General features: G+C 44.2%; 1 protein-coding gene across 3 annotated transcripts in view; it reads right to left on the minus strand.

Annotated features, from left to right (window-relative positions):
* The window catches only part of MORN1 (MORN repeat containing 1), a 478,186-nt gene that overhangs the window by 277,226 nt on the left and 184,817 nt on the right, over positions 1-16,143 (minus strand). For all 3 annotated transcript variants that reach the window (XM_073656899.1, XM_073656898.1, XM_073656900.1), the window contains one exon: positions 2,754-2,877. In XM_073656899.1, the coding sequence (XP_073513000.1) occupies positions 2,754-2,877 (124 nt within the window). The remainder of the gene's footprint in view (positions 1-2,753; positions 2,878-16,143) is intronic.

Genomic DNA, 16,143 nt, shown 5'->3' on the forward strand with positions numbered 1-16,143 from the left:
GTGTTGCAGTGTATGTGTTGTTTTCCACTTACTTCTGACCACCCGGTCTCTTCTGACTCCAGGAATTTCTCTTTGGGAACCAGGGCAGCAATGAATTCAGAGGACATGAAGTTCATAACAACAACTGGAACTTTACTTAGTAACTGGCAGTATTTACAGGCAGATGTAAAGGATAAGGCCCAACGGGTTGTCATCTTTTCCACAGGCACTTGATACAACTTCAGCCCTGGTTCCCAGTTTAGGTGAAGCATCTCTGTTGCTTTGTTTTCTAGCCCTAGAGAATCTTCCTCACCAGTGACAGTATATCTGGATCCTATGTCTCCCCACATCCTAGACTTGAGTCCTAACTTCTTATGCAGGTCTGCAGACAGAATGTGCCCCCAGGTCCTCGACGACTCTCTTGAGGTTCCCAGGCCAGCTAAGGGGACTCTTGTGGAGGGATTCTTCTATCTGATGATCCACTGTCTGGGATATTAGGCCCATGTCTACCCTAGCAGCCAGAATAGAGCCTGCCAGCTCTCTGAAGTATTGCACACAACTGACTAAACTCTCTTCCTGCTTCTGGAAACTACCCAGAGATTCCTAAAGTGCCCACCCTCTATGGGCTGTCCTCACACATAGATAAGTCTCACACTGTCATAAATGCCTGCTATGCTACTGGCAAACTTCACCTTTCATCTACATTCTAGACAGTGGCCTCTTGTGGCTGTTTGTTAATACTACAGCCCACAAGGATACATATCAGGAACAAAACATTATTCACATTCTATCCCACAGCAACATTGATGTCTTCAGGGTGAACATGGCAGCTGGTCATCTCCTTACATATAGGAAAGTACCGTATTTTTTGGACTATAAGATGCACCAAATCATAAGACGCACCCCAAATTTTGGGGTGGAAAATATAAAAAAATATTTTTTATAAGATGGGGGTCCATCTTATAGTCTGAAGAGGTGCGGTATCTTACCTGGGGGGCGGTGGAGTCACAGGGTCAAAGGAAACAGGGTCCCTCAGGAAGCAAGACGCCGGTGCTCCAGCAGCGGGGAGTTGAGGCGGTGGTGGTGGAACAGGATCGAAGGGCCCTTCGTTCCCTCTGTCAGGAACCCGGTGGCTGCAGCAGAAGAGGTGAGATGCTGTGGAACCTCTGCCTGGCTGGGGCCATTAGCCTGGCCGATTCCAGTGACGGGGACTCTGGCTGGGGCCTGTGGCTGATGCCGAGGCCTCTGGCTGGGGCTGAGGCTTCTGGCTGGGGCCTGTACAGGGCTGGGGCTGGTGCCGGGCTGTGAGAGGCGTCGGCCGGCGAAGCAGAGTGGCCTGCGCAGCTTTCTAGTGTGCGCAGCCATCTTCCTAGAGCTGTGATGTACAGGAAAATGGCCACCGGAGCTCCCGGTTTGCGCATGCGCCGGCTCTGGCGGCCATTTTCCTGTAGATCACGACCTCAGAAAGATGTCCGCGCACACCGGAAAGCTGCGCAGGCCGCTCTGCTTCGCCGCCCAACGCCTCTCACAGTCCGACACCGGCCCCAGCCCCAGTACTGGCCGGCCCCAGCCGCTCTGCCTCACCTCTTCTTCTGCTGCCGCCGCTACCGCCACCGCGTTCCTGAAGGAGGGAGGGCCCTGCGATCCCATTCCACCACCACTGCAAGTAACGTTCGGACCATAAGACGCACCCCCCTTTTTCCTCCCAAATTTGGGGGGAAAAAAGTGAGTCTTATGGTCCGAAAAATACGGTAGGTAGCAGAGGATGTAGGAGTGATGCCAGGACCCCTGTGATCAGCTATTAAGCAGGGGAGAAAATGTAATGCTTGATGTTCTCCGCTCTCACTATTAATATTAGCCCCCTCTATCGCATCCATATGCCCTAATGGGTAATGATCTAAGCCAGGGAAGACCTTTAACCAGAGTAAACATAAGGAGCATAAACTTGAAAAGAGGATAAATTGCAACACTTGGCAAAGGCCACTAAACCATGTAGCTTTTCCTGCTGTCCGGCCCATACATTGCTTACATCCAGCCTCGGCGGGAGCAAATATTAGCTGATCAGTCAGGCTGCCGGATGTCGGACCCCTACTACTCTGATACTAATGACATGCAAGAAGTATCCAAGGCAGTGGATATATTCCTCAGTAAGATTCTTTACTGCTCAAGACATAAATAGCATAAAAATCGCATACGGATGTTATCAAGTCGTAAACTGAAAGATCATTTATGGCTTGATGAAGGGCGTTTGTGGCTGAAACGTTGCACTTTTTTATATTATATATATCTTGTTCAATACAGGACTATATCTGGTGACTTATTGGCAATATCGTAGAGAGTTGTCCCAAGAGCTGAAGGAGCGATGGACACAGACAGAAGAGGGCCCTTGTGCAGAAACAGTGTATGGACCCTTTTTAGACCAAGAGCTCCTCATAATGCGCAATCCCACCTGCTTTGGAGGCAGTAGTGTCCTCCTTACCTCTTGGGACCCTGTGTAGCTGCACAGGTTGCACCAATGGTATGTCTACCCTGGGTGGATGAGAATAGTCTACTGCAACTGATATTGATGACGTATCCTAAGAAAACTCCTGGAAAGACAGATACACTAAGTGACAATAAGAGCAGGATCGTATGAGATAATCCTCATCTCATCCTTCGTCCCATTCCTAGACATGGCACAGAGTATCATTTTTGCACATCTTTAACAAACAGCATAATTGATTACCATTTATCCCAACAAAATCAATATTGATCAGAACAGTAAATGCACATACAATGGTGTCTGGATCGGCTTTTCTTCAAAATCTTCAATTAATTCCAAGAGGCTGGTAGCTTGAGATTTAGTAGATGGTGTATGTTTAATTCCAGCACTGATTCTCAAGACTCGCCCGTTTTCATCTGAAAAAAAAAGAAAGAAAAAAAACCTATAATGGGTACGGTAATACCAAGTCAACTAATGATACAAATATAAGCGAGGAACCCTCTATATTCATAATGGAAAATGTCAGAAGGTTCTGAAAACATATGTAAGTAAATGAGTGTGATGTAACGATTTGTCTTGGTCACTACCTCATCAGGAAGACCCAAGAGTGTTCATTAAAGGTCCAGGAAATTATCCCAAAGACACAACATAGGACACAATTTATTTTCAGGGATTCCCAGAGGGTATACATTAGAAACCATATCAACCACATCCGCTCCAAAACAAGAGAAAGTAATCAACAGATTCCCTGTAATTTATCATTTGCCAGAAACTACGTGGGAATTCATATTCTTTGTCAGACACAACAATTGTCGGATTCTTTATCAGGATGGAAGAGAAGAATTAGATTAATGTCATTTTGCCGTCACGTTTCTCCCTAATCCAGGGAGAGTTTCTCCATCTCATGTATAACGAGCAATACTGGAATTTATAACCTGATGTTTAATTATTTGGGGGTCTTTAAAATCACTGTCTAGCAGCTTCTAACTGGGTTACCCAGTGTCAACTTCAGTAGGGCAAATTTATCGAGAATGTAAAAAACGGCATAAATCTCCATTAAAGAGGTTGTTTGATGAAAAATGTTGGTGGTAAATCGCGAGGATGTCCAACCAATGTGACCCCATTCCTGCTTTTAGGCTATTTCTTGGTGGTCGTAAGGTCAGCCATGATGGTCATGGACCATCCATGTGGTTGTCTAGAAAAAAACACAGTGTAGCTGATAGCAGTCCAAGTGGCACGGTGTTTTCCTAGAGCTGCTGTCCCATTGTTTTAGCAGGAGTCACGTCGGTCATACCTCAACCACTTGGATGCCACCAATGTGGTTCATGAGACAACCCCATAATTAAGAACTTACCCCGGCAATCATAATAAATTCCCCCTATTGAAACCCTTCTGTATCTACAATATATTGACAATAAAGCACTATTATTCCTACTTTATTTTATCATCTTAACATTCCATATTACGACATATGAACGTCACAGATAATTGTCAACAGTTCAGAATTTCCTGGGACTTGTCCCCATTTTTGCACACCATACCGGTAAATTTAATAAAATGTGTTATCAGAAAATTATCTATTATTTAAAACGGGCTCTTGTGTTAAAAAAAGGGTTGTCTACATTCAGGGATATTTGCGGATCCTATGTTGTCTACTATATATAGAGGTGTTATCAGTCATTATACAGGAGGAGGAGGTGAGTTGTGACATCACCTATTGTGAATAGTGGAAAGTGAACACCCGGGGTCTTCTGTGGGCATAATACTACTCAGACAACACAGGGTGAGGGTAAAACAGTGTGGCGATACGCTATTGAACCACCAAACGGACAACAAACACATAGAACAGTCCCATCAAATACCCAAGATGGTGAAAAATTACACAGTCTCACCCTTCTGCTGGCCCGATGGGAATAGAGCAGCTGCAACTTTGGGACTTCCAGGGCCAACTACCTTAACCAGTGGCCCCCTGCTTTTGGCGGGCCCCCACAGAGAGGAGATAGCAGCAAGCTTAGGAAGCTGACAGCCCATCGAGGTACAAGGCCAGGAGAGCCGAAGGTCCCTCCCTGGCTTCTCCGAGAGTTTCCATGGGACCAGATGACCAGCTGGTCCCAATCTGGCTTCTCCGAATGTCTCCATGGGTCAAGGTGACCGGAGAGTCTCACCTGGCAACCCCAAACAACATATCCATGGGGCCAGGTAACCTCATCGTCCCAACCTGGTCTTCCCAAATGTATAAATGGGTTCTCTGATGGTCAATGGAGCAGATATGTATCCTTCTAGTCAGGGCCGGAATCATGTAGAATCCAAATCTGTGTCTCTCTGGATCGAGCCATGCTACCAAGCTGATGTCCTGAAGAGTCTGTCTGATCTTTGATTCTCTTTGTAAAGTCTGCCTGCTACAGAGGACTTGTTCCTTAAATAGTTCACAATTGTTCTTTCAAACACACATCCACGGGTCACTGTTTAGGGAGGGTATTATTCCACAGGGTTCAGGTCTCATTGTTTGAGTATTAAATCAATTTACATAGTTGGTATAGCAGGGGGGAATCTTGTGAATCAACTTCTAGTTGGCTTTATAGTACAATATGCAATTAGCATTTTAACAAACATTATTGTTTCCAGACTAAGAGAAATCAACATTCAGGTTTATACACATAATAGTATGTCCTTCTTGACCAGCCACAGAAAAACACATACATTCACAAGTCAACACAATCACAATAGTGTATTTCTCTTGGCTTAACTAATCTAGATGTCTGGCTGATTAAGATTAGAAGCTGTTTCGTCAAATGGATCCTGTGTTGCCTACTGTATATAGAGGTGTTATCAGCCATTGTACAGGAGGAGGAAATGAGCTGTGACATCAACTATTGTGAATGGTAGATCCTGTGTTATCTACTGTATATAAAGGTGTTATCAGTCCTTATACAGGAGGAGGAGGTGAGCTGTGATATCACCTATTGTGAATGGTGGATCCTGTTTTATCTACTGTATATAGAGGTATTATTAGTCATTGTACAGGAGGAGGTGAACTATGACATCACCTATTTTGAATGGTGGATCCTGTGTTAACTACTCTATATAGAGGTCCAACCAAAACAAAACACAACAACGAAAAAGGAGCCAACAGTTTTAAAGATATGCATCAAAATTTATTAGTACATAGATGATCAGACAAAAGCAGGAATCAGTGTGGAAAACACATGAGTAATAAAAACCCGCAACAACCCTCTCCACATGGCGGACACATTCAGGACCAAACAGTACAATTTAAGTCGGATATAGCCTAAGTATTTGAGGAGTAACACCATACATAGATGATATGTCAATACATATTTTTTCAAGTACAGCATATATACTGGACTAGAAAACCCATGCTGTCCTATACTGCTCAGTGTACGTTCCCTATCATATGCCAGATATAACCATAGGTGACCTGCTAGAGTCACTATGTCAGGGGACGAAACGCGCGTCGGGGCTTCTCTGCTCCGCATGTGCCGACCTCAGACGGACTTCTAAATCTTTGACTATTCCCTGACTGTCTTCTGCTGAAGCTTGATATCTCTGGTATGTATACATAGTGACTCTAGCAGGTCACCTATGGTTATATCTGGCATATGATAGGGAACGTACACTCAGCAGTATAGGACAGCATGGGTATTCTAGTCCAGTATATATGCTGTACTTGAAAACATATGTATTGACATATCATCTATGTACGGTGTTACTCCTCAAATACTTAGTCTATATCCGACTTAAATTGTACTGTTTAGTCCTGAATGTGTCCGCCATGTGGAGAGGGTTGTTGCGGGTTTTTATTCCTCATGTGTTTTCCACACTGATTCCTGCTTTTGTCTGATCATCTATGTACTAATAAATTTTGATGCATATCTTTAAAACCGTTGGCTCCTTTTTCGTTGTTGTGTTTTGTTTTTTTTGGATTTGTAATTTATGGCGATGGAGCCTAATATGTCCGTAATAGGGTAGTATTGAATAGAGTAACAATTCTATGGTTATTAATATTTGACACGATATATACTATCTACTCAGGATTAGCGTGTATTATTATATCTATATAGAGGTGTTATCAGTCATTGTACAGGAGGGGGATGAGGTGAGCTGTGACATCCACTATTGTGAATAGTGGTTTTTAGTATAAGTATGACCGTTATTGACACTATATTACTGCTATAATTCTATACCAAGTGGCCAGGCTAATAGAGATGTTGATTTTTTCTCATCTCAAAAGAGGTACAAATTCCTCTAATATTGCCATATTACAGGACGAGGAGGAGAAGGAGGAGGTGAGCTGTGACATCCACTATTGTGAATAGTGGATTTTAATAGATATAGCAAAAAAAAAAGGGTAATAAAATATAACCTTTAATAAATCTATATCAAAATACCAAATATCCAAGCCGTTAGGCTAAAAGAGATTTTAGACTGGTGGATTTTTCTCACCTCTTTAGAATTACAAAACCGTGGAGGTTATTGTTGCATTATCTGGGATGATCCCAGCCTGGACCAATTAACCAGAGATATAACTTGTTTACATGCTGCCATATTTTAATTTTTGGATATTTGGTACTTTAATATATATTTATTAAATTGGGCACATATCCAGCTACCTGATTAGAATAGATCCTGTTGACCTGTGTTATCAGCTATATAGCGGTGTTACCTGAAATTGTAATCCTGTCTGTAATGATAATGAGACTGCTGAAAATCATCTGTACAGAACAGTAAATGTGAGTCCAATATTAATCTTAGAAAACAGTTTGAAAATTAGAAGTTTTATGTTTGCTTGGTTCTTGTAAAGATAATGATAAGGAACATTGTAAAAAAAAATAACATTATCAAAAGTTGTAAAAAAAAATACATTTAACAAGAAAATCTGATTTAAAAAACAGGTCTTATTCTGCTGACACTTTTCTTAAATATGTCCTAGGCTGGAAAAAACGAAGGGTCTAAGTAATACCATACCTAGTTTGTGGGTGTTCACTGGTGGATTGGGACGTTCCCATTTAAGGATTGGGCAGGACTTAAACATCTCTTTTCTACTAACAGCCATGTTGGTAATGTAGGGTTTTTACTCACTTGGGTGCGACGGGAGTCAAACAGGAGGCATGTTCCTTTAAAAGTCCATGTTGGTTTATTACTTCATAAACCAACAAAAACAAAAAGGAAACAAACCGCCTTTAGTTCAGGCAAACAAAGTAAAGTGTCCTTTAAGCAAGTCTCTGGTTAGCCAGTCCTGTGGGCACACAGGCTGGGTAGCGTCCAGTATCCTGGCTCGGTCTGGAGACAACTACACACAGGAGGCCTTCTCCCTCCAAACACACAGACCATGTGCCAAACAAACGGCCACCAGTTTATAGGTTGTTAACCACACCCAGAGGTGAGGTATGTGGGTAGCTGGACCCGCTCAACTCTCCAAACTACCGGTAACCCGATCCCAGGTGCACCAATCAGTCCCCTTAGTGCTTACATGCACTACAGCAACACTCCGGGTTACATCACAGAGGACAACCACCACTGTGATACATACCTCTCATCGACTATGTGACCATTAGCCCCCTTACAGTAAGTATACATGGAAGGTGGTCCCCAACTATGAACTACAGGGGGAAATCTATCTATTCACACAAGACATAGATGGCCATATATTAGCATGGCCGCATGTCATTTCCTATTCTCAGGAGTCAATCATATATTTGATAGGACAGATGGATGAGATTATTCCAGGAAGATCAGACTACATAGGGCTTGTTTGTAGTCTGTTACCATGGAGACACATAGAATGTGTAGAAACAAAATGTTTGAAAACTTGAACCAAACCTATTTATAAAGATACTTAATTTTTAATGTTTTTTTTAAATCAAATGCATTAAAGCATTAAAAAATGAGCTTGATAGGGATGAGAATAGCTTTTTCTTTTTCATTAGCACCGCACCACACTTAGTACTGGTGATTTAGAAACAGCTTGAGCACCAGAAAAAAAAGGAGCTCCCAGGGAATATAGTGATATGAATTAACAGCATGTGTCTTATAGCCACATAATAAATGCAAAATCCATGCATGACACATGTCTGAGACAATGTAGGCAGAAGTCTGGTTGCCATGGTGTTAATACAGATTTGCACCTTTCAGCGATGTTGTTTAATGACCCGTAAATGATTCACTATATCAGACATTATAGTTCAGGAAGCTAAGGTGAGTGACTAAAGCACTGGTAGATATCAAGGCTGAACAATTGAATCATTTATTTTAAAAGGAATCTGTCACAGGGTTTTTGCCTCCTAAGCTGAGAGCAGTAAAATGTAGAGGCAGAGACCCTGATTCCAGCGATGTTTCACTTACTGGGCTGCTTACTGTAGTTTTGATAAAATCATCACTAGAGGTCTAGTTAACTGCTGCTGTGTAGTCTTCCACATTCATGAGCTATGCATCCACCAGTGATTGGCTGTTTTCTGCCTATGCACAGTGTACACAGTAAGCTGCCAATAAGTAGTGTGGGCAGGGTTATACAGAGCTCAGCATTTAGAGAACTGCTAGATCTGCAGCTGCTAATACAGTGATTTTAAAATGAAAACTGCAGCAAGCAGCCCAGTAAGTGATACATTGCTAGAATCAGGGTCTCTGCACCTACACCATGCTGCTCTCAGATAGGTAACAAAAAACAGGTGAAAGATTCACTTTAAGAAACTATTACTTGTACACACTGACATACCAGGAAGAGAAGGGAAACCAAAGAAATGAGCTGGAGCATAATCAGGTATAGGTGCAATGTGTAAGAGCATGTTCACACTGTGGTCATTTCAGACAAAACCCAAGAAAAACAAAACAAAATGAGCAAATACCTTATAGTAAGTAAATAGTAATAGTACATGTAAATAACATAGGATACTTAGTTAACACTATTTTGTTCAAATAAGAGTAAAAGCCATCCCACCACGACAAGGTGACCGACCGGGACGGTCCTATCTGGTCTCTCGTATTAAAACCTTACATTGTGTCAGCTGACCTCAATATTAATCGGGGTTTGTGTTTCGGAGTGCTGCCCATCATCAGTGCAAAGTGTGAGATCTGATTTGGCATGGCATGCCAGGCTTGGCTTGTAAGGCTCCACAAGAAGAATCGTTACCCCTTGGATCCTAGTCAGACGCCTCTCACCTAGCCAAACCAGCTCTCACACTTTGCACTGATGAGGGGCAGCACCCCGAAACACAGTGTCTGCAAATTGAGATTCCGCTTTGGCTTTTATCCTAAGTCCTATGGAAAGGCTCATTAAAGGGTCAATATTGAATTTTAGTATTACTACTTCCAATAGGTGACACTAGAGTTCTAGTCTTCTTCCTCTCTCAAGAGACAATTTGCATATTTAATATATTACTGTAAGGCACAAATTTGCTCTTCAACCCCCTCCCCAAATGTCTTAAGAAGAACAAATTCTTAAAAACCCATAAACTGGTGACTGTAGAGTGACAAATTCCACTGACCTTGTTTTCTACCAATTTTACCGGGCACAAGATATATGAATGTGTGCGCGGCACGTGGAAATTCAGTTTATTAAGAAGCCATTTACAGTTTGAGCACTTGCATTGTATGGTTCATGCATCCTTCCATCTATCGAATTGTAAATCTCTGGGTTATTTATGTGTGAGCTGCTGTTCTCTTCCAGCACGAAGGATGATTTAGCTTCTGCAAGCTCAAAATAGCACCAGAGCACAAATTTTGGTACCAAGTCCGAGAAGCATATTTCAAAGGGGGGGATATTTATAGCTGGGTGCTACACGGCTAGAGGAAGCCCTAGTAAAAATATATTTATGCAGTAGAAGGATAGCGCAGGAGACCTGATGTCATTTTCGTGCCAGTTGCCATCGAAGGACAGGTGCAGACAGAAGCCACACAGGATAGATTTTAGTTCTAGACACTAATTACTTCTTTAGAAACACAATCATTTACTAAAAACAAATAATATTGAATGAAAAAGCTATCAGCATACAAAGGGTAAAAATGCACAAGACATTGGGCTAAATATTACGTTTCCAGATTTTTTTTGCTTTTTTTTTTTTACTTTATTTTACTGTTAAATTAGTTTTTCATTCATGTAAGATTTGAATTTTGATATGAATAGTTTTACCGAAAAATTACTAAATAAGGCCCCCATACACCTTAAACCCAAAGAAATGAGACAGAGCTTAAATTGGTATACGTGCACTGCAAATAGACACAGTGTGAACAAGCTCTTACGCAGTGCACGTATACCAACTTATGCTCCGGCTCATTTCTTTGGTTTTGCTGTATTTTCTTGTACTTTGTACAAATAGGGGCATGGCCCTCCCCTTCCTGAGCTAGGCATTTCATCTATATATCTTCCCATGGACAGGTGGCTGAATAAGTCGGGGACCCTGTCCTGCTCTGCCCTTACTCTGAGGTCGGCTGGCACAAGGTAAGGATTTAATACTAGAGACAGGATAGGACTGTCCCGATGGGTCACCTTGTCGTGGTGAGGTGGCTTTTATGCTTTTTTTATCATAATAGCATTAACTAAGTGTCCTATGTTATTTACATGTACTATTACTATTTACTTACTATAAGGTATAAGCTCAATTTTTTTTTTCCACATACACATTAGACTGATGTCGACCTCTACGACAAGTTCAGCCGACGGTCTAACATGCATGGGGACAACAGCTGACTTATGGTCAGGAGAAATATCTATTACGCAAGTCCAATTTCAGACTGACAATTGCATTATAAGCTGCCGACTAACGTATAAGTTGGCGGCTTTTTCATAGAAAACACAGGAGCGCTCGGCCGAACGAGTGCTCCTATGTATGGGAGAGTCAGTCAAACATCATTCAGCCTTCAGCCATCTAATGAATATGGCCAGCCTTACACATATTAATAAACACAGTTAGTTATTAGGACATGTATAGTTATACCCCGACAAGACGCATTATTCTTCTTTTTTCTTTTCCCCTTGTCTGCAGCAGACTTGAATTTTGGCAAACACATACAGTGGGTACGGAAAGTATTCAGACCCCTTTAAATTTTTCACTCTTTGTTTCATTGCAGCCATTTGGTAAATTCTGAAAAGTTCATTTTTTTTTCTCATTAAAGGACACTCTGCACCCCATCTTGACAGAAAAAAACAGAAATGCAGAAATTCTTTTGTAACCTTGGCCAGATCTGTGCATTGCCACAATTCTGTCTCTGAGCTCCTTGGGCAGTTCCTTTGAGCTCATGATTCTCATTTTGTCTGACATGCACTGTGAGCTGTGAGGTCTTATTGTCACGCTGTCTCTGTGTACTGGAGGTAGGGGGCCTAAGCTGACCCTAAGCTGGGGCCCTGACTAATCCCTCTACCTGGAGGTACTGTTAAAGGTACAGAGGTCCAGGTCGCCAGCGTAACCCCTACCTCCTGAGGATCCCTGCACCTAAGTAATCTAGTCCTGAGAAGGACCCCGATAACAACAAAAGGGGACAGGTAAAAATATGCCAACACTCAGTACTTAGACGAACGAGACAGTACAAGGGTAAAACCAAAACCACCTTGCATACAAAAACTACACAACAACAACAGAGGGAACACCAACGGGAAAGGAGATAAATGATAAAGCGAGGAAGGGAAAAACCACTCCAAATACACTTAGCTCTGAAACTCCAAATACCACGATCCGCTCTGTTAGTCTGCATGAAATGCTTTCACCGAAAACTTCCCTAACAGATCAGCAGACATATGAAGGAATCTCACTACTGCAGAATTGATTGCAGCTGGGCGAGGCTGGACCTTGTCTAGCACAGAGAGAGAGAGTTAACTCCCTCACTGCCGAAAAGCACAAAGCACCAAAAACTCAGCTGCGAGAAGTCAGGCTGTGCAATCGTGACAATCTTCGTGGCGACACAACCATGACAGTACCCCCCCTTCTATGAGGGGCCTCCGGACCCTCAGGGCCAGGTTTATCCGGGTGAGTCGCGTGGAAGGCCCGAATTAACCGGTCTGCGTTAATATCTGACGCAGGAACCCACATCCTCTCCTCAGGACCATACCCCTTCCAATGAACCAGGTACTGAAGGGACCGACGATTAAAGCGTGAATCGATGACCTTCGATACTTGGAACTCCAAGTTACCATTGACCACCACTGGAGGCAGAGGTAAAGGTGACGGTATCACCGGCGCCACATACCTCTTAAGCAACGATCTGTGGAACACGTTGTGAATTTTAAATGTAGGGGGGAGATCAAGACGGAATGCCACCGGATTAATTATAGAACTGATCCTGTACGGCCCGATGAACCTGGGACCCAGTTTCCAGGAAGGAACCTTAAGTTTAATATTCTTAGTAGACAACCATACCAGATCGTTCACACTTAGGTCCGGACCAGACACTCTCCTCCTGTCAGCCATACGTTTGTAACGGTTCCCCATAGTACTCAGATTATTCAGTACCCCTCTCCATACAGAAGCGAGTGATGATGAAAATCGTTCCTCCTCAGGAACCCCCGAAGAGCCCCCTCTACTGAAAGTACAAAACTGGGGGTGAAAACCATATGCCCCAAAAAACGGGGACTTACCAGTGGACTCGCTCCACCTATTATTAAGAGCAAACTCCGCCAGAGGTAAGAAAGAAGCCCAGTCCTCCTGGTTCTCTGACACAAAACACCGGAGATATGTCTCCAAACTCTGGTTCAGACGTTCCGTCTGACCATTGGTCTGGGGATGAAAAGCCGATGAGAACGACAAATGCATCCCCCGCCGAGTACAAAATGCCTTCCAGAACTTGGACACAAACTGAGACCCCCGGTCCGACACCACATCGGAGGGTACCCCGTGAAGCCTCACAATCTCCCCAATGAACACCTGCGCAAGAGTTTTAGCATTAGGAAGAGCAGGAAGAGCGATAAAATGTGCCATCTTGCTGAACCTGTCCACTACAACGAGAATGACAGTTTTACCCGAAGACGGCGGGAGGTCCGTAATAAAGTCCATAGACAGATGAGTCCAAGGACGCTCCGGGATCTTCAAAGGTAAGAGGGCCCCAGACGGACGGGTATGTGGGGTCTTAGAGCGCGCACACACCCCACAGGACGCAACAAAAGTTACCACCTCCTTATGTAAATTAGGCCACCAAAACCGACGCGAGAGGAGATCCACAGTTGTTTTACTCCCTGGGTGTCCTGCTAAAGCTGAGTTATGGTGTGCCTCGATCACCTTTTGTCGTAGCTGATCTGGAACAAACAGTCTCCCTGGAGGTCCAACAGGGGCGTCCCCCTGAGCCTCCAATACCTCCTCCTCAAGCTCAGAGCATACTGCCGACACCACCACCCCCTCTTGAAGGATAGGAACCGGGTCATCCGTATTCCCGGCCCCAGGGAAACTATGCGATAAGGCATCCGCCTTCACATTTTTTGACCCAGGACGAAACGTAACGACAAAATTAAACCTGGTAAAAAACAACGACCACCTGGCTTGTCTGGGATTCAGACGTTTTGCGGACTCCAGATAAAGCAGGTTCTTCTGATCGGTGATGACGGTGACCGGATGGACTGCCCCCTCCAAAAAATGGCGCCACTCCTCAAAAGCTAACTTAATGGCCAAGAGTTCCCTATTGCCGACATCGTAATTCCTCTCGGCGGACGACAATTTTTTAGAGAAAAAGGCGCACGGATGCCACTTACCAGGGGACGAACCTTGTGACAACACTGCTCCCACCCCTACCTCGGAAGCGTCTACCTCTACAATGAATGGCTGTGACGCATCAGGTTGAATGAGTATGGGTGCCGAGGCAAAACATTTTTTCAAGGAGGAGAAAGCTTGACAAGCCTTGTCAGACCACCTAGAAAAATCCGTCCCCTTTTTTGTCATGTCAGTGAGAGGTTTAACCATGGACGAGAAATTACGAATGAACTTCCGGTAATAATTAGCAAACCCCAGGAAACGTTGTAGTGCCTTAAGATTCTCAGGCAGATCCCACTCAAGAACTGCCCGCACTTTCCCAGGGTCCATACGAAAAACAGACGCTGAAACCAGGAAACCTAAAAACTGGAGTTCCTGTACGGCGAACACACACTTTTCCCATTTAGCATACAGTTTATTATCCCGCAAGATCTGTAACACCTGCCTAACGTGCTCCTGATGAGACACCAGATCAGGCGAGTAAATTAAGATATCATCCAGATATATGACAACAAACTGTCCAACCAGGCGGCGAAAAATGTCATTAACAAAGTGTTGGAACACCGCCGGGGCATTAGTCAGACCGAATGGCATGACAAGGTTCTCATAATGCCCCTCCGGAGTGTTAAACGCCGTCTTCCACTCATCCCCCTCCTTCATTCTAATCAGATTGAACGCCCCCCTGAGATCCAACTTAGAGAACCATTTGGCGCCCACGATCTGATTAAAGAGATCGGGAATAAGTGGGAGCGGGTACGGATCTCGGACCGTAATCCGATTAAGTTCACGGAAATCCAGGCAAGGGCGTAGGCCTCCATCCTTCTTCTTCACAAAGAAGAACCCCGCGGCCACCGGGGAAGATGAAGGTCTAATATGCCCCTTAGCCAGACTTTCAGAAATATAATCCTTCATGGCCTGCCTCTCAGGACCAGAAAGGTTATACAACCTAGATTTAGGTAACTTGGCCTCAGGGAGCAGTTTTACAGAACAGTCATACTCGCGATGAGGAGGTAGTTCCTGACACCCTTTCTCCGAGAATACATCCTCAAAGTCCACCAAAAATGGAGGTAAGACCCTAGGAGTGACAGCACCGACGACCGTATTCATGCAGTTTTTATTACAGAAATTACTCCATTGGCTTATCTCTCTGGATTGCCAATTAATAACCGGGTTATGCTTAGTTAACCAAGGAAGGCCCAACACTATAGGAGTGGGAAGACCCTCCAACACGTAGCAAGACAACAGTTCTTTATATATCGCCCCCACTTGAAGTTTTACGTTATGCACAACATGCAAAAAACTTCCCTGACCGAGGGGCCTGGCATCAATCGAGAATATGGGGATGGGTTTAGCCAACTCACTCAAATGCATACCTTGAACCCAGGCAAACCGAGCGTCCACCAGATTAGCCCCGGCCCCACTATCTAAAAGAACAGATATCTTCTCAGTTCTCGTACCCACCACCACCTCCGCCGGTACGAGAAACTGAGATGACCCTAGGGACGAAATACCTACTCCCAGATTGCCGTCCACCACACAACCTGGGATTAAAAGTTTTCCGGCGACTCTTTACTCTGCAAAGGACGGGATGGACACCCCCCAATAAAATGTCCCTTTCTCCCGCAGAAGAAACACCTTCCAGTCTTGTGGTGTGCCACCGGTCCCCTCCCCCGAAATGATGTCCCTCCTAATTGCATAGGCTCCTCTGGACTGACCAGGGGAACGACCATATGAGGGGACCTTGTAGGAGGTGGAGTCATCACAGGGGGTGGAGTTATCCCGCACCTCTCCCGAAGCCGTCTGTCAATGCGAATAGCAAGGGCCATAGCGGCTTCCAGTGACGCAGGAGAGTCATACTGTGCCAACACATCCTTTAATTTGTCGGATAAACCTTGACAAAACTGGCTCCTAAGAGCCGGGTCATTCCACTGGGTGTCAGTGGCCCACCTACGGAACGCCGAACAGAATTCCTCCGCCGGACGATCTCACTGCTGG

The sequence above is a fragment of the Phyllobates terribilis genome, unplaced genomic scaffold (genome assembly GCF_046119375.1).
Source record: "Phyllobates terribilis strain yellow unplaced genomic scaffold, ASM4611937v1 Scaffold_12__6_contigs__length_324123572, whole genome shotgun sequence".
Taxonomy (NCBI): domain Eukaryota; kingdom Metazoa; phylum Chordata; class Amphibia; order Anura; family Dendrobatidae; genus Phyllobates; species Phyllobates terribilis.